This window comes from Pristiophorus japonicus, chromosome 5 (assembly GCF_044704955.1).
Source record: "Pristiophorus japonicus isolate sPriJap1 chromosome 5, sPriJap1.hap1, whole genome shotgun sequence".
NCBI classification, from domain to species: Eukaryota; Metazoa; Chordata; class Chondrichthyes; family Pristiophoridae; genus Pristiophorus; species Pristiophorus japonicus.
Window position 1 is genome coordinate 62,255,213 of NC_091981.1, and position 20,266 is coordinate 62,275,478.

The 20,266-nt window shown below is 41.7% G+C and overlaps 1 protein-coding gene across 1 annotated transcript in view; it reads left to right on the forward strand.

The window, feature by feature from the left end:
• LOC139264363 (protein Jumonji-like) overlaps positions 1-20,266 on the forward strand; it is a 447,980-nt gene that overhangs the window by 269,995 nt on the left and 157,719 nt on the right. The window contains exon 4 of the mRNA XM_070880677.1: positions 16,570-16,739. Within this exon, the coding sequence (XP_070736778.1) occupies positions 16,570-16,739 (170 nt within the window). The remainder of the gene's footprint in view (positions 1-16,569; positions 16,740-20,266) is intronic.

Below are 20,266 nucleotides of genomic sequence, written 5' to 3' on the forward strand. Positions count from 1 at the left end.
AACTTTCAAGGTGGGTGAGTGGGACCAGTTTTGCCGGACTGCTGCCTGTTTTCCGCTGCTCTCGGCGGTTGTGGGACAACTTTCCCTGCAAAGATAAAGGCCCTTCTGTTCTTGTGGCACACACAAATAGTCATCAAAGCACTTATGCCATACTGTGTGATTTAATACAGTGCTCTGTTTAATGGCCCTGGTTGTTGCACGTGGTTCATCAGGAAAACATCGAAGTGCAGAAACATCTTTCAAGATGTCAAAAAGCAGTCTTTATAATATGTGACAATCATTCATGGTAAATAAGGTGCAACACTAAGTCTAGCGATACCAACATGTGTCACGTTTACAATTTAAGTAATTGGAGTGCATAAATAAAAATAATAATAACTCTGATGACCCTGCATTGGTCATTCCACCTCTTCCTGCACTGGACATGATCCTCTTGATAAGAGTCCACTGAGGAAACCTGCTCAGCCACACTTTTCCCCACACATTTTATAGCAGATCGGTGTAGTTTTCCACGACCCTTCCTCGAGATCTCCCCCCCCCCCCCCCCCCCCCCCCCAAAATCTGCTTTCTACAGCAGTGATGAGGGCCTCATATGAATTTCCTGGCCCTCTTCCTTGCTGCATTTTAAATTTTTGATGAACTGTGCTGAATTCTGCTGATGTTTAAATCCCCTCTCAAAAATGGCTGATTCAGCGCCTGCGCGGGCACACCCTGCACATGACTTGGAAGGTGTCAGAAGGATCAGAAGAAAAAAAGAGAGAATTTTTTTTTGCGCATGCGCAGAGTGGGCATTTTTTTTTAAACACCGTGAAATTGAGTTTCGGTGCACAAGTTTTTGAAAACTGTCCAATTTTATTGCTATAGCGATCGTCAAAAAGCATTTGGCCAATTTTGTGCGATTATTTTTTGACGCTATTTCAGCGTTAAAAAAAGACAATAAACGCGATTAATGCCAACAAACCGGTGCTATCGCTATTTGGCTAATTTCTAGCCCTGAGGATTTTGTGTTTTATTGGTTTAAATCCATAAAGATTAAAATTAGAACCATATCAAGAATGTTAAAGCACTTGGAGCTAGTAAACCACACAGATTTATTAATGTGCAAGCATTAAAATGGAACAGCTGCACTTCGTGGTAGAGCAGCCCGAGCATTTTGAAAATCAATCAATTTGACTTTGTGTATGTATTCTTGCATTATTTACTTTCTGAGCACTTTTTAGTGAGTTACTTGCATTTTACTTTGTATGTTCCTGAAAATGCTGTGATATATTTCAGTGATGCTGTAAAACTTGGACTTCAGCTTTCTTTCGCGAAAGTCAACAGGCACTTGCTATTTGTTGCGCTCAATTCTTTCATTTACTGTGTGTTTTTGATTGCTCTTTCATTGGGGATGTGAAAGGATCTGAATACTGTCCATCAAAATCTATTCAGTCTGGTTTCTTTTCTCCAAAGTCAAGTTTTGTTTTTAAATTAGCATTCCATAAAGTGTGTGTGTGTGCGTGTGTATGTGTGGTGAGAGGGTGACGGGGGGGAGGAGGGGAAGGAAGGGAAGAGAACCTATCTGTTCTTTTGTCTGAATTCATGCTGCTATGTGAATAAATGTTGCTTTCTAAACCCCAGTCTAAATCACCAGTCTCCATGATATCCTCAGGCAATGCCTGTCAGTGTGCCCAGAACAGTGACCCAGTAAACGTCCTGTATTCTTCTCTGGCATCTGTCAACCTGATGTGATAGCTGAATCTGCATTATAATAATTAACGTGCTATGGGATGAATGGTAGAACACTGGGCATTCCTGTCCGTGCGCGTTTACATTGTGCTATGTAGGCTGGCATGCATGATGAACTATACTAATACGTAATAGGAATTGGTCTAGCCGTGTTTTTAATATTTCACATATACCAAAACCTGACCCATTTATCCTGCAGTGTGCATAGTCCAAATGACAGAGAACAAATGGGCAGAATGCTAATAAATTTATTGTTGGCGGGTGGAAGAATTTTGGCCACAAGCATCTATATCATTGAGACCTAATCTTGAAGTGGGTGTAGTTCACACTGTTGACAATCCAGAACTGATAGTCGAGCCTGTATATAAAGGGGTAATTTTGGGAGGGTCTGCCTCAGTACATGGGAGTGTGGGTTGCAGATAGTGCTGTAATACTATAAGGCCGATTCTAGGACCTTACACTCCTGTCTGACCAAGCTCCACATGAACAATTTCCTCGCAGACTTACTCCTAGTATTTTAATGAGAGTCATGTTTTAGCCAGTTTTGGACCAGTCTAATCTAAGTGTGCCAGTATAAACATGGTATTAAATGGTTTGGCAGTGCCAGTGGGGCGTTTATGCTATTGATGCACTGTCAGTACTATCTGTTTACCAGATCGAAATGGTAGGCAGGTAAACCTATTTTGTTACAGATTTACTTTTCAACCAGTTACTTAAGAAATCCTTTTTGTATTTGGTTGTAGACTAGTGTATAAAGTAGGATTGCCAACCTGCTATTCCTGGGTGTATTCCTGGAGGTTTCAGCCCATGGCCCCCCTCTCCAGCCTCCACACTCACGCCATTGGTCCAGCCTCTGGGTTTTCTGCCTTCCCATGCCAATTGGAAAGGGAACAGATTCTTTATTACCCAATTGATGGGGAGTGGTCAGGGAAGTGGAGCTGAGTCCATGATCAGATCAGCCATGATCTTATTGAATGGCGGAGCAGGCTTGAGGGTCCAAATTGCCTACTCCTGCTCCTATTTCTTATGTTCTTATGATTCATCCTGACTGTTAGTGAAACAGCTGCCCCTCTTTTCCCCCCCCCCCCCCCACCCCCCCCCCCCCCACCTCGGCTGCAATATTTTTATAACTAAGAAATGAAAATGTTAGCAGAAAATGAAAACGATACTTTTTTAAAACATGTACCCTAAGATTTTTTTTCTGGGTAGTTTACAACAGGGTCCTGGAGGTGAATCTTCAATTCCTGGAGACTGCGGGGCAATCCTGGAGGGTTGAGAACCTTAGTAGTTGTAAAGCTGTTGCTAAGGTACTTTAAAATATCCTCAAACACGGTGAGGTTATTCTGTAAAATTGATTAATTATGGAATTAAGTGAACCAAGAGACGCCCTCGAGTTTTCAATCAGACGTTTGAGATCAGTGGTTTCTGCAGACTGGCATTTCATCCGATAATAACTTGAGTTTCATCATTTGTCAAGTGGCTGCTAGTGGAGACATGCCTACTGAAGAAGAGGATGACAGTATTAAACGTGATGATGGAGTGCCTTTGTACAGTGGCAAAATCTGCATTCTTCTCCGCTCATTCGGTGGCCACGTAAACCTGAATCAGCTGTTGCCCAAACAGGAAGTGGGGGGGGGGCGAGGAATTGCTAGAATGCAGTCCTTTAAGAGTCTGCCGTAAAAGGGTCTGTCTTCACCTGACCGGCATGATAAGGCCTTAATTTGGAAATGTACGGCAACTTTATTTAAACCCATCACTGGCCACACATCTCATTGTTGGCGCACCAGCAGAAATTCACTGACTTTTCATGTTGCCATTATGTTTTTTTGCAAGTTTTTGTGAAAGTTTAAAACTTATTTTTCAGTGTGTGTTCCAACTTTGGCATTAGTCCTAGCCTGATCGGGTGTTTTTTTTTAAAAAAAAGCAAAAACTGCTGGGAACATTCAGCAGATCAGGCAGCAGCTGTGAGTAGAGAAACAGAGTTAACGTTTCAGGTTGATAAACTTTTTATCAGTACTTCAGTTTCATCGACCTGAAACTTTATCTCTGTTTTGCCCTCCACAGACGCTGGCAGATCTTCTGAGTGTTTCCAGCATTTTCTGGGTTTTTTTCATTTCAGATTTCCAGCAGCCACAGTATTTTGCATTTGTTTTAGGGGTTTTATTTTTTCAGTTGGTTATTGCTTCCACCTATTTTCACCATATCTTGCCATGGACCTTTCTTGATGCTGAAGCCCATAAGTGCCTTTGTGGGTTTTTAGTTAGTTCAGCAAGTTTATTCAATGAGTGAGCCATACAGGCCAGCCTGGCAGCGGTGAGGCACTTTGGTGGTCGAGATAGTGCTCGTGGGTTAAAGGAGGGGGAATCAGTCAGGGTTCTTGTTCCTGGTCACTATTCAGCAATCCCCACTACAAATGCACATCTAGATGGGTGAGGACAGGTTTGGGCTTGGCTGGTAATGTGCCTCCTGTGGTCTAATACCTGCCAACCCTTGCCCTCAAAGCTCACACATGAATAATGGATCTTGGGCAGGGTACTGGAGGCAACTTGTTGAATCATGCCTTTCAGAATCTCCAAAGTTGTTAATCTAAAAAGATCATTTTTAATTCCACGATTTCTGGAATTGTATAACCTGTCTGAGCTCAGCAGTCAGGCTCATCCTACGAGTCAAATGCATTAGAAATGATCACTTCTTGTGCCATCACTTGATAATCAGTTACCTCATGGCTCAATGGTTAAACGTAGGCCTGGTATGGTGCTGACCCATGCAGATCATTAAAGTCTCTAGTCTGTGCTAAGTTAGCCCATCACTATTGGAGCAATGATACAGTTGGCCTTCACTTCCATTCGCTGGGGAGAGCTGGTAAAAGGAGGAGAAACAGCTAGCATTGCCCCAGGTGATTGCAGCGTGTAGGGACATATTGGGTTAGCCAAAATGCTCTTCCTAGTTAAGTCATTTAGTGACACTCTCGCATCGTGAGTGGCAACTTTTGTGAGGTACAGGAGGGCAGGTCGAGCCCCTACTTGTAAGACTAAGGAAAAAGTATTGTGACTGTCTGTCTAGTTTCAACTATACAACTACCCACCCACATGATTGTGTAGCAGCTCCTGTGCTACATCACTGGAGGAAATTGCTAACTTGGCTAAGCTATTGAAAACATTGTTGTTTTTTCTTGTTACTAAAGAATTGCTCATTTGAAACTAGTCTTGGTGATCGTATTGCGTGCAGCTTCCATTGCCATTATAGTATCTGCTATATCAGCACCAATTGACACTGAATTGCAAGTTGAAATTACTCCTCGATTCACCAGAGTTGACTGCAGCTGTCATGACATATGGTGCCTTGACGCTGGTTCTGGAAGGACTGTTCAGTTTACTGGGTAGCCAGCTTTTAGAAACTGTCTAGAGGAAATTTTTGACTCCATTTCCTCATCTGTACAGTGCTCATGTGACGTAAATGATGTACTGCACGAGCCAGTGGCAATCATTCTAGTACTAATGCCAATTCCAACCAATGTATCTGCCAGTTCTCATAGTTCCAACAATACAGTCAATTCAATATGACTGATCTAAGGCTTGTAGATTCAATTAGTCTGTTGAAGCCATATCTGAATTCTTAGAGATCTAAGTATTCAGAGGAGAAGGGATTGAAGAGGAGGAAATCCTCCTTATCTTGCAGATCCTAGATAGGGTTAATTTGATGGCAAAATACTTGCTTTACTTAATTAGGATTTTACCCAGGAACAGTGCATCTAGCCTGTATTTAGTGCACTTTATTCCTCTGTTTTCTTCTCACACCATCGGGGGGCACTTGCTCAAAATATGAGGGAAAATTTGAGTTGATTTGCACTTGATTCCTACCAGTACTGACCAAGCTACACAGAGCTCCACTGACAACCGAGAAGGTTTCCCTGCACTAACCTATCTTGTATTCATTGGTGGTATTGTATGTACACAGAGTCCCCGCAGAAAATTAGGAGTAGCAGACGTACGTCCATTGAGTATAAATTTCATCTTGCTGTTCAGATAAGTAGTACGAATGGTGTGATTGTTATCCCAGAACTTGATAGTCAAAGTAGTTAAGAGATCTGGCTACTTCCAGAAATTCACTGCCTATGCCCTCATTGATGCAATTGAAGTTGATCAATTCAAAACCACAAAATGTAAATGAGCTCGCATTACCTCTATTTCTGACTTAAACATCTGTGCTCACAAAACCAAGATATAAACATTCAACATGGTACTAGTGTGTACTGGGGCAGGTTGTCTTATGCAGTTTGGGTTACCTTTATAGCCATCTTTTAGCCTTCCTGAAAAAAATCCTCTAATGGCTGAAGATTATGCAATAACACTTTTATTATGAGGAGCTGCAGTGCTTTAAAGTTGGAAGAATTGATGGCAGCCACGAATGTCTGAATAAGGAGAGCATGTGTGAGCTTGTGACCTACATAGGAAAACTTCAGGCACAAAGTATTCCTCCAGTAACATGCACCCCCACACTCATTTTACCAATTAGGCAGTTCAAAGGTAGTTCCAAAGCCAATGTTTTAATTTGGCAGATTGTAGCTGTTATTTTTGGAATTGGCTTTAGGCAGCTTTCTACTTTGTGCCAGTATTGAGCATTCCCAGCTCAGTTCTAGCACAGATTAGATTGAGAGTTAAGTTTGTTGTATTGTACCTGAATAACATAGTTTACCTCTACTTTAGAAGAGCACCCATTGTTGCATCAGTCTGGACTTTCACTTCCTACGCCAGTTTGCCTGATAATTGAGTGAGATTGGTGGATTATGGGTAGGGCCATTGTTAATTGCCCATAATCATTTCTTGTGGAACACATAACAGCTAATCAGGAAAGGAGACGCACATTCCATAATTCTGGGCCCGATTCAAGCCCTGAGTGCCAGGGGTGATGCAACTAACTCAGTGCACCACCACCCAACCCTCTGGGTTTTTATTTCCTCATTGGGTTTGTTTACATCATACCTAAGAAAACTACAGGCCACCTCACAGCAGCAACATACCATGCACCTGCTGTCTCAGTGGGTAGATGCAACACTGAGGCATGGTACTGAGCCATACAGACTGGTTTGATCATTGCTCTATATTTAGATGTGCTCTCCTGGGGCAGCAGTTGAGCACAAAAATCTGGGCTGACACTCCCCTGCCGTACTGAGGGAATGCTGCACTGTCGGAGGTGAACTGTTCGATGAAATTTAAACTGAGGCCCTGTCTACACTCTCAGGTTGACGTAAACATCCCATGGCACTATTTCGAAGAAGAACAGGGGAGTTATCCCTGGCCAATATTTATCCCTCAATCAATATCACTAAAACAGATTATCTGGTCATTATCACATTGCAGTTTGTGGGAGCTTGCTGTGTGCAAAATTGGCTGCTGTGTTTCCTACTTTAGAACAGTAAATATGCTTCAAAAGTACTTAACTGGATGTACGGTGTTCTGGGGTCACGAAAGGTGCTATATAAATACAAGTTAATTCCTTTTTTATATGCTGTAAAATTATAAGCCCTGAGTTTCTGAGTGTTTGAACATGCAGTGCTGCATTTTACTAAGCAGAGTCAGTTATTTTCCCTCTGGTGGGAGGTAGGGCACAATCTTTGTCATGTGTTCAGGAGCAGTTGTGGAATCTCTATGTATCTTCAGTTATCTTTGCCTCTCAGTACACACTGTTGCTGTGCCAGAGCCAGTCGGATGCTGGGAATTCATATTCGTGTGGAAGCAAGTCATCCTAAACTCCCAGGGACTGCCTAAGAAGATGATGATGCTGGGCCCCAAGTCAATTTTTTGATGCAGCACATTTTAAATCTGAGATTGATAGATTTTTGTTCACCAAAAGTATTAAGGGATATGGGGCAAAAGCGGGTATATGGAGTTAGGTCACAGGTCAACCATTGAATAGCGGAACAGGCTTGAGAGACTAAATGGCCTACTCCTGTTCCTATTTCCACGTCTTTGGAAATGCAACAAAGATCGGGTATTTATTGGCAAGTCAGAAACCCAATGGTGAGTTTTTAAAAAGAATTTTGCTTTGCTTGTTTCTTTTTCATGTTGTATTCTTTACATTATGTGCAATGAAGCCCTTTCTTGAATTATTTTAAACAGTTGATTGGATTAGGGTGCTCTAGTGTTTGACCTTCTGTGCTGTACTATTCTCTGATTCTATGCAAGTTCATGACGGTTGGTCCGCAGGATGAGTGCATTGTTTTGGGCCCACCTTTAGGGTGGTTGGTGAGTTCGGCTGATCCCTGCAGAGCGGGTGGGAAGACAGATTGAACTTGTTGGCCCACGTTGGGTTTACACACCACCTGGTGTCTGGCTGCAGAATAGCATTGGATGTGTGGCAGCCCTCGGCCAGTAATGTTAAATGTTGCTTGAATATCTTTAGGAGGGTGGGGGGCGGGGAGGGGGATAGGTGCGGGCTGTGGAGAGCAGAAAACTGATGTAATTGTTCATCTTTTTAAAAAAATATATATATATATTTTGGAATAAAAGTTTCATGCCATCTGACCAAAGCAGACTATTACTGGACTAATTTGAAGCTGTTCAACTGTCACAATTTTGGAGCAAATCCTGTTTTAAAAGATTTTTTCAAGATTCTTTTTCCTCGTCAAGACAGTGATCTGTCTGGAAGATGGCATCTGATGCCACTCAGGGTGACTGATAGGAAGAAAGTGAGGCCTAGAAACTCCTGCTACTGGCTGTCAGCCAGTCTTTTGTGCTGTTACGGGAGTGTATGTATGTGTGCGTTAGTGTGCAGCTCTTTTGATAAAGGCGGAGATGTTTTATCTGCTTTAACTAATTTACGCATTTGCTCAGCAGTCTTTATGTTATGTATCCCTGAGGTAAGTAACCCTACGCCCTGCAGAGGGATGATGGCTGAATGGAATTCACGATAATAGGACTAAACCCCTAAGCTCCAGAGATTCCCGTTTAGGGACCCTTGTGCACATAGGCCTTGGTACCATCCTGAATTGTAAGGACTTGGTTCCTACCAAACCAGCAGCTCAAACTTTATTGAGTCTGCGGCATAAGGAAGTTAAAGTTGAGAAGAAAGAACTTACATTTATATAGTGCTGCTCATGACCTCGATGTCCCAAAGCACTTTACAGCCAACTAAGTACTTTTGAAGCGTAGTCACTCTTTTAATGTAGGAAACTCAGCCGTACTGTAAGGTCCTACAAACAGCAATGTGGTGAAGACCTGAATCTGTTTTTAGTAACTGGGATAAATATTGGCCAGGACATTGGGGAGAGCTCCCCTGCTTCTCTTCAAAATAGTACCGTGCGACCTTTTGCATCTGCCTGAGAGGGTTTAACATCTCATCCAAAGTACAGCACCTCCGACAGTGCAGCACTCCCTCAGGATTGCATTGGAGTGTCAGTCTAGAATTTGTGCCCCAGTCTCAGGAGTGGGTTTTGAACACACAACCTGCTGACTCGGAGGCAAGAATGCTACCGCTCAGTCACACAGCTGATACATTCAAGGTTTCAACAGTAGGTAATCCATGCTTGGGAGGAAGCCTGCAAAGTGCGACCCTGCTTTATTTTACAGCGGGTTATTCTTGCATGGAAACTGGTCTTGCCTGCAAACTAAACCTTGAGAGTCCCTGTGGCATGCTGGAAGCTGAGAGTGGATAATTTTGAGATTTAAAAAATCTCACCTGCCCACCTCTTAAATCTACTCACCGAGGGATGGTGGGAGATGTTGAGAAGAAACCAAGGCTCTAGCTTTGGTATCTTGTGTTAACAAATGTGTCAATTAGTTAAAGCAGAGAAATCTTTTCGGCTCTTATCCACTCACTGGATCAGGAGGATTGTTGCAGTGCTGATCTGGTTTGTATGCGGAGGGGGCAGGTCACTGTAAAGCAGGACACATCATTACTTTTTTTAACAGCGCTATTCAAAAAAAAAGGAGAGGCTTTAATCCATTTCCCCTTGTGACAATTCATGACCAGTTTTTTCTTTTCTCAAAACTAGTTTTGATTCAAACCATGACCTGCAAAGGCTGGATTAGAACAGGATCTGATTTGAAGTAAATTACATTGAGGCTTGTGTAACTGGCGTCTCTCAACAGTCCATTAGAGTGGATGTGTACTACATACTATATGACATGCCCTTGTTTGCCCAAAAGCCACAACTAAATAAAAGATTTCACACGACACATTTAAATCAGATCACTTGCGAGAGATCTGGCTACCTGGAGCTCAAACAGTTGTCCTATTGGCTACACTGCAGATTGTGTCATTTTGTCCGTGTGTACTTATGGCTCTGAGTGATCGCGACTCTAGCTTTTTAAATGAATATGGATTTGTTATTCATGGTTCTTTTCTCAGTACAGACTTACTTATCCTTTTATTTTACATATAGTCCTACCTCTTTTTCTGAAAATTGGTTTTGTCCTACAGTTCAATAGTGTCCCATTATTAGTAATTTTCTTCAAGTTTGTTTGAGGTGGACTGTGATTGTATTGGTATGGATTAATCAGATCCAATCCCAACACATTGCCTCCAGCCACAGCACATTGTCATTCTGTAAATACAAATGAACTGTTAATGTCAGAACCTCTCACTGCCTTAAGTGTATAGGAAGTAATTGCAAATACTACAAGACGACGGGAAAGGAAATCATTAAACCCATACAGTTCATCTCAAATGGTCTACACTCTGGATTTATGTGTCTGAATCAATTTTTAGGTTTATATTTTTGAGTTTTAGAAGAGCTGTTATGATCTGGAATGCACTGACTGAATACACTGTTGGAAGCAGATTCAATAATAACTTTCAAAAGAGAATTGGATGAATACTTGAAGGGGGCTATGGGAAAGCAGGGGAGTAGGACTAATTGAATAGCTCTTTCAAAGATCCAGCACAGGCAAGGTGGGCCCAATGGCTTGCTTCAGTGCTGTATCATTGTATGATCAAGAAACAAGTCGGATATGGCATCCAGCATAAAATGAATACGTTTTTACAAAGCCTGCCTGTTATCTTTTGAAAACTCAAGAACAAACGCACATTCATTTATTCAGATTTTGGCATTAAAAGCCGGCTCACCGACTGCACAGGACCTTCAGAGCACTGCGCAACTTAAAGGGAACCCAAAACCATGTGACTTCCTGGAGAGACGAGAAATCAGAATGAAAACCCAGGCCACTTTTGGCAAAATCAATTTGGGAAATTCCTCTCCAACCCCCCCCCCCCCCCCCGCAAGCCGATTTGAAATTCAGAAATATTGTATAACGATGGGTTATACTTGTGGAGGGAAGCTTGAGAAGTTGGGGTTATTTCATTGCAGTTGAGAAGGTTAGGGAACGACCTGAAAAACAATCTTCAGACAGAGGAAGGGTTATGATGAGGCAAATAGCAATAGGTTGTTTCCACTGATCAGTGAGATGATAATGAGAAAGCGTAAGTTTAGGATAAGTCATAAAAAGAAAGAAAGAGATGGCTGGGAAAAAAATTCTTGCAGAGGGTGGTTGGGATGCTAACAGCATTATTCAAGCAGGGTTCACAAATTCTTCTAAAGATGAAATAGTTGCTCTAAAAAGTGAATTAGTTGCTTGTAAAAGAGGAATATTCGATGGAGATTGGGATTAGACTGGGTTGCTAATGGAGAAAAACTCTAGCACAGATTTGATGGACTGAATAACCAATTTTTGTGCTGGAACATTCTATGAATGCATTAAACTTATGAGAAGCAGACGAACAGTGCAAAACAACAAAAGTAATAGGTTATTTCATGACGGTATACCTATTACAATTTTCAGGTTGAGGGCAATGATCGGGGCTGGTGTCACACACTGCTTTTGATCAATTAGAAAAATTACATATTTTTGAGTGATAATGAGTCTGGAAACATGGATAAATTATTCCATGTGACTAAAAGTAGCTGCATAATTTACTAAAAATCCTGGAAAATTTCACTTGTAGTTATCTAAAACTTCCACATTTGATCTGCATACATACAAAGATGTAGTTGGCATACTCATACAATTAAAACATCCCCGTATAATTGTGATCCTACTGTTGGCATTTAGTTTTCCGTATGTGGAAGATTTGGTTTAGAAAAAAACTGTAGAGGCATTTTCTAGGAATTTTGGTGAAATTGCAGTTATTTTGAGTGACACAGCCACGGGTTTTGAACATAAACTATCATGAACTTAAATTATCAATGTTTTCTGATTGATGAAAAGTGAGCATATGACCACAATCTCAATTTGCAAACTTGAAAATTAGGGCCACGGAATCTAAAATCAGGGACAGTTACTATTATGAGTATCAAATTGAAGGAAAAAGGATGAACTTGCATTTATATAGCAATCTATCATGTCCTCCATACATCCCAAAGCTCTTAACAATCGATGAATTACCTTTTAAAATTTAGTCACTGTTATATGGGAAAATGCAGCTGGCAGTTTGTGACAGTGAAGTTCCAGAAAAGAACATAACATTTGAATGACCAGATAACCTATTTTTAGTGATGGTTGTTGACTGAGAAATTTAGGCTTGAACACTGGGAGAGCTCCCCACTGGCTTCATAGTGTCATGGGATCTTGAGAGGAATCATTGATCAGTGTAATCTTTGACCCCTAAAAAGGAGGGGTAAGAAAATGCACACTAAAGTGTGACACAAAATTACATCATGATTGTAATCAAAAAGCATGTCATGTGGCCAATCGTTTTGCTGTGGTGTAGGTTGGGTAGTGAACTGATGCTGAAATCTATTCTGTTGTATTGTCACGATGAAATCCCTTGGTATAGTTACTGTATTACTACTCCATGCCAAGTCATTAATTGTGTTAGTGCCGAGCCCGGGAGAGCACCGTGTAACATTGCATTAAAAGGGGAAAATGCAGTTGGTTTGTACTTTTCATCCTGCTATTAACTTGATTATCAATTTGTCAATGTACATCATGCTAAGTGGATGTGAGTAATTTCTGTTCATCATTCATTTGGAAATGACAATGAAACTAGTGATTTATAATCATTACAAGGTTTACAGAAATTCAGACTGTTGACTGGGACTATTATATTTTCTGCATTCATTAGCAGCTGTGATGAGGCCCAGAGGAGGCTGAACACGGAGCGTCGTCAGACTCATGAATCATCTCACTTTTGACTGTTGTTCAGAACTTCCTTTGCTATTCTTAATGTGGACGGGCATACTTCAGCTTTTCCTGATTTGACAATCTCTGTCTCTAAGGAGAATATAAAAGCCATGGTTATCTTTCAGCATTGTGAAAAGATATTCTCTTGTACTGTGAACCACGCCAATGCCATCTTGGTCTCTGTAAGGTTTAAAGTGGGCTGCACAATATTGCAAATGGGGGTCTTGAATGTGATGCTGTTGCACATTCCTACCCTAATGTGTGAAGTAGTCAATTCTTTGATTAGAAGATGCTGGTGTTCAGTTTCTCCACCTCCCTGCCCCACCACCACCCCTCCTCACTGCCCTCTCCTTTGTCTTCCTATCTGCCGCCTCCCTCTTGGCCCTTGCTGGAATATGGTACCACAAGCTCTGGCAACCATCCAGTATCTCACCCAAAAAGCTGTTCATGTTTGGGCTTAGAGCATGTGCTGGCAGACTATTCATTTGCGCATGTGATCACAGCTGAGCCTCATCCTGTCATCATTTGACTCGCATAGTCATAATTTCCAGCAGGAAGCTCTTTTTTTTCCTCTCCAACTTAGCATAGAACAGGAATCAAACCTGGGATCTTTATGGGGCTGAAATTGGTCGTCCGCCCATTTCTCGATGGTATGCTGGCTGGTGGTATGTCGTTTTATACACTGGGGCAGAATGTGCACGATTTTGGTCACTTTTTTCTTGGCGGTATGCCGAGCGGCGTGCAGCTGGTGGTGTGTGCGCGCTGAGTCCTTTTCACTCGGGAATCTTCGGGTCCCGAGTTGTGTGCATGCTGCTGGAAGCTCCGCCCCCTGAGAGGCACAGGCGAGAATCCACAGAGACTGCTGGCCTGAGAGTGCTGTGCAGGTATGTGGTGGGGGACCGAATCACTGCTGTGGGGGGAGATACCTGTGAAGGGAGATCACTGTGGGGGGGGGGGGGGAGATCGCTGTTGGGGGGGGGCGGGGGGACCGGGGATGCGAGAGATTTGGGGGGAGGTGGGGAGTGTGAGAATTTTTTTTTTTTTTTAAACAGATAAAGATGCATTCCGCCGATTGAAGATTGACTTAAAACCACTTTTTCCAGGGCAGTCTGCAGGGTTGGCGGTATGTCGATGGTAAGTGATCAATTTGGCAGTATGTCGGCAGTGTTCATGGGCGGACGATATGCATACCGCCCAGCGGAATGCCATTGCTGAATTTTCCACCGGCGGTATGTAGGTATTTTTTGATCAATGTCGCGATTTTGGACGGTATGTTGGCGGTCCATGGGTGGTATATCCACCAATTTCAGGCTCTGGGTCTTTACTTGATACTGCTCTGGGCAGCGATTTTCACACTAGACTATTGGGAGTGAGCTACTTGTCCAGCATCTTAGCACATATATAATCCATGGAGAGGTCACAGAAATATCTGAACCATAATCATTTCCTTTTGGAGAAAAATAGTTCAAACTTAATTCTGTTCATTCAGTTTGTAGCCTACTTCAGATGATTGCAGTCATTAGGCTTTTCCCTGTGCTATGGTAGTTCAGCATTCCTTGATTACAGCAGTGAACTAAGTACTTGATTGAAATAGAACTATCTTCGGATGGTAAATACTAAATATATGAACCGAGTCTACCAAAACTCACTCCCAATGTACACACAGTTATGACATACTTATGACATACAACAGTGACTGCACTTCAAAAGTACTTCATTGACTGTAAAGTGCTTTGAGACATCCGGTGATCGTGAAAGGCGCTATATAAATACAAATCTTTTTTTACTATCCTAAAAGCAACAATTAAAATAAATTGTGCCTTTGCACTGCCATTTTAGTTGGTTAGCCAGGAGGAGTCACCTGAGAGGGAGCTCATTTAACTGCTTATCCAGCAGCTTTGTGAGTCTATACATGAATGGTATTTTCTTGATGCTTACTGCAAGAGCTATTTTGGAGCAACTTCTATGCGTTGCATATTTGCCCAGGACAGTGTGGTAGAGCTGCAAACAGGCCTAAATGTTTGGTTCTTTACAGTCCCATACATACTTTTTGCACTATTAGACCATCATTCTAATTCTGTGTGGAGGTTGAACATTAAAAGGATGGTAGATTACATCCTTCATTCTCATTCTTGAAGAGAAATTCAATCACTGTACAAGGTTGCTGCTTAGCCTACCCATCAATGTCCTCTCTGGTGCTTCTTAGAACTGTTGCATTTGAATCTGTGTGTTATGTTGTTTCTGTAATCACTTGGTCCCTACTGCCAAAGAACTACAGGTGTGGTTTAGATAAGATCCCATTCTATACAATCTCTCATCATAGGCGGCACACTCATCCCAGGAATCAATCTAGTGAACCTTTGTGGTGAGCAGCCTTCTTAAACCGTTGCAGTCCTTGTGGATAAAGTACTCCCACAGTGCCGTTAGGGAGGGAGTTCCTGGATTTTGACTATGAAGGAAGAGCGATACATTTCCAAGTCAGAATAGTGTGCAACTTGGAGGTGATGTTTTTCCCATGTGCCTACTGCCCTTGTATTTCTAGGTGGTAGAGGTTGCAGGTTTGGAAGGTGCCATCGAAGAAGCCTTGGTGAGTTGCTACAGTGCATCTTGTAGATGTGCATACTGTGGCCATGGTGCGCCGGTGGTAGAGGGAGTGAATATTTAAGGTGGTGGATGGGGTTCCAATAAGTTTTAATTATGTATAGAGTTGAACTTTTACCAAAAAATAAATTAGCTACTCAAAATAGAATTTTCCTAATTTTTAAATTAAATTCATGCATTTTCCTTCCAACAGGTAGTCTCTTTGGTTTGAAGAAGCAGTAGAGATCAAATTTAACATACAAAGCACTGTACAGAACTATATGGCATAATGAATTAGATGTTGGTCTTTCACTTACTTTGAAAATCTGGGTTCAAACCCAGTTGATGGGAAAAGAGTAATCTCTCTGGAAGGGTCTGGGTGGTCTCAGCTCAGCACAAAACTGTTCATAATTCAACATTAATTGGCCTTTGGTGGACATCTGAGTTTGGGGCATGTTGGCATAGAGTGGAGAGAACTTTACACTGCATCTGGCTGAATTGTACCAGTGTTGTCCAATACATTAGTTCCTTGCCACATGTGGCTAATTGACAATCCAGATGTGGCTAATTGCATTTCTGCTTAGCAAATAAAAATGAGTAATAGACACTATTTTTGAGCATGTGACCTCCATACTTGTATTCACTTTGACCTTTTGTAAGTTTGTTGGTAAACTGATAAAATGAAAAATAGCGTATGTTAAGTGTTGTTTGATCTTGGCGTGCTTTACTTTCTTGGTTACTGAATGGTGCTAAATATGAAGTACGTTTACCTGTATTGTGTGCGTTGTATGTAATGTGTTTTATACTAAAATTAGTGCATGTGGCTAAAATGGTGTTACCATAGCCACAATTGTAGTTAGTCAGCAATTTCTAATGGACAGCACTGTGCTATACCTGGCATGGGAGTATAATGTTGACACTGTACTATGGGTTCTAGTGCAGGTGTCCTAGTGGGTTGTAATGCATTTGTTGTGGGTATTGTATGAAGTGACAAAGCACTTCTGTCACTTACATAAATACACTTGAAATCTGTCACTTACATAAATACTCTTGAAATATGGCTAAGTTAAAATACAGTTTTTAAAACATTTGATAGTATGGAAAATGTTTTAACGTAATTCTTTTGTGTCTTTTGTTCCAGGCCGAGACTGCAAGCACAAAGGAAATTTGCCCAGTCGCAACCCAACTCCCCCAGCACAACCCCAGTCAAGATGGTGGATCCAGTCTTGCCACCTCCTGCAACGCAGATCATTGATCTCTCAAAAAGAAAGCCCAAAACAGAAGATTTCCTTACTTTTCTTTGCCTTAGAGGTATGTGCAACAGTAATTTTGTTTTGATCAACACTAATTATACAGAATATATAATGGTATATTTTTTGACTTCTTCATAAGTATTTTTCAGCATCTCTGTGAAAGCTTGTATTACTTCTCGTATTTTGTTTCTACCAACCATGTTGCTGGTTATGAATAGTTCATATCATAAACAGCAGATGTCAGAACATTATTGGCTATAGTCCAAATAGCATTTTAAGATGTGAAATCAGAACTCGTTGCAATAATTAATTAGCTTAACAAGCCAGAAATTGGGTCATTTGACATTTCACCTGATTACTACTTATCTGTTACAATTGAATAAAATCACCGATGAACAATAAAGCCTAGATTCACCAACAAAAAATGTGGGTGGTGCTGAAGAGGAGGGCACCATTTTTTGTCACAGGCGGGTGGTTAGTTAGTGATTCAACATGATTTCTGAAATCTGAGAACCTAGATGGAGGTCTGGAGATTATTCGATAATAAACATGGCCAAGATCTGCTTTCTGTGCAGGCAGTCAATTTTTTTGAGTCCTCATTCACACTGTTCATGATTGTGGCTAGAAATGAGCAGAATTGGGACTCCAGGCCCCTCCCTGTTCTTCTCCTACCTGCGGGCTAATGCACTGGACAGGCCTTGCTCCCTCCAAGTGTTTCTAGCACTAATGACCCCGATTGCCACCTATCTCTATTGGATTTGTGAGATTGTGAGCTCCGCCTCCAATATATACAGAAGCACCAATTTAGGCCATTAGTGGTGTGAAGAGGAGGAGCAGGGTCTGTCCAGTGGACTTGACCAGCAGCAGTCAGGGGAAATGTCAAGTGCCAAGAAGATGCATGGCAGAATGCATGGGAAGGATAGAAAATGGAGAGGTAGTGGTTGCAGTGAAGTGGGGAATGGATTGGCTGTGGAATAGATCTGGAGAGGGTAGATTGCTTTTATGAACTAGAGCAGTGGGAGTTGAGATGTGGGAAAATGACTGTTGAAAATATTTCAGTTTACCTGATTCCGTTCTATAATTTATTGATTTTGTTTTTCCCCGTCAATTTAAAGTGCAATTAGATGCCTGTAGAAATACATATTTTGTTTATCACCTTCTGATAGTGCAAAGATCAACAATGTGATTTTAACCCTATCTGCCTTACAGAATTCTGGGTTAGGCAATTAAAAGTGCCCAGGTTACTTATCTGTTCTGGGGCCGCTGGAAGCGGATATTTAGTTGCGGAATATGATCCCAAAACACTAATGAATCCTGAAATCCAATGTAAATAAAGGATTTTAACTTATTCATTTGCTTTGAAGCAGTGGCTTTGGTCATAGGCCTTTATCCAGAGTTGTTTTCAGTTATACGTTGCTTTTTGAATTGTCGGCTTTTTTTGAAGCTGTTCTCTAGCTTTTCTCAGTGTTTGTTGTTTGCTTGTGCATTAGTGATGCTGTACTGTAGTTGGGACAGAGTAGATCATAGAATGGTTACAGCACGGAAGAAGGCTATTTGGCCCGTCGAGCCAAAGGAGCTCTGCTGTGCATCTAGCTATGCTATACCCAATCTGGGAGTAGTTGGTGCTGCTGACACTGGGTTCCTGAAATTAAAATTATACAATTCCCCAGCATTGATATCCCTCACCTTAATGAGAACATAAAAATTATGAAGCACAGAGCTTGTGCATCAGGCTTCTGTAGAACAGTAAATTATGAAAAAATGGAAAATTGTAACCTTTATTTTGAGGTAGTCTACCAATGTTATACCTTCCTCAAAAGTATACGTTCTCCTGTGGCTTTTATGACCTAAATGTGTGGTTGCAAAAAGATTTTTATGCTGCAAATGATTGCTGTAGAGAAGCAGCATTCATTGACCTCTAACTGTGAGAGGTGATTGTAGTTGCAGTATGGCCCATTTATAATTGTCCGCGTTTTAAGGTTTCTGACTTTGTGCATGATGGCTTTGGTTGTGGTGATTATTTCCGGCAGGCCAGGAAGTGCATAGATTATATTTTGAACTGAAGACATTGATTAGTTTTAGAGATCTTGATCTGTAAATGCACTTGCACATTGAGTGTCAGTTTTTCCATTGGGGGTGAGGGGGGTGGAAGAGAAGTTGGATGACGGGCTGTGTTTTGTTTCTAGTAGTTATAGTTGTATTGTGTAATTGTAGGGAAATAACTCTGGGGGGGGTGCTGTATTGTTGACATTCTGCCACTAAATGCTGCTGGCTAAAAATAGCTTTGTATCTTGGCTTGCTCTCATAGTGTCACCTACCCTGTGTTCCTTGCAACAATGCTGGGAGAGAACTAGAATTCATATCAAAGGCTGAGTTTACAAACATTCTTCAGTTGTACTTGACAATTGACTCTAATTCAATGTACCTATTGTAAGTGAGTTTTTCAGTGTTTGTGATCACAGTACCATATGGTTTCTTTTCCTGCTTTCACAAGATAGGGCTCAAATTTTTCCAGTTATCTGCGCAGTTTTTTTGACGCTCGGCGCCTTTTTTTGGCCTAAATTAAAATATCCAAGTTTCCCCAAAGTTTTTGCGCCAGCATAACTCAGTTGCGATTTTTTTAGGTTAGTTTTTTTTTACGTCGTGAGAGGGCGTAAACTGATGTCTCCGCCAGTTTTTCAGATTTATGCAAGTTTGGCCAACTTACATTTCTCCTAAGATGGCGTATGTGACCACTCCCAAAAAAATCTTCTGGGCACTTAAGAAAAACCAGTGCACATTAAAAAATTGGCGCAGAAAGATGCCATTGTTTTTTGCGCAGTTTTGGAGGGAGTCGAGAAGATATTAAATATGCATCATGAAGCTTAATTTTTTTCAAACTTAAAACGGAGAAAATAAAAGTCTTAATGCAATTCTTTAATTTTAGATTTTTTCCCAAAGCGCCACACCACCACCGAACGTCTCCTTACCGAGCTAGAGGGTTGGAGCGTTGACCGGCAGAATTGATCCCTCGCCCGGGCTCGGCTTCAAAAGAGGTGGAAGCCGAACTGAAGGCATGAGAAGCCTTACACTATGCAGCAGCTTTAAAAGAAGCACGGGCAGGGCGGGGATGTTTGCCGAGCCCATGTCCGGGTGAGGGAGTGATTCTGCCAGCTGACTCTCGTTCCTGGTGAGGAGATATTTGGTCGGTGATGGGGTGGTACTTTGAAAAAAAATCTAAAATTAAAGAATTGCATTAGACTTCGTTGCCCCAAATGTCCTCATTTGAATGCCTAGCTTCCCGTTCTAAGCAAGCCTATTGCGCATGCGCAGACCAGGGTGTGGTCCATACTAGGGTGTTGATCTTGGGTGAGAGAGAGCAGAGAAGCTTTAACTCCTTGTCCTGCTGTTTTGAGCTTCTTGCAAAGGTACAATTTAATTATGGGGGCAATATTGACAATGCCACACCTCGTGCAAACCTTCTGCATGATGGTGCTGCGGAGGAGATGATTAATTTGACGTCATCACATGAGGAACCTCAGCACATAGGATGATGGGCAGGAGGCCTTACCCACGTCGAGTATATCGAGACAGGCGTTCATACCT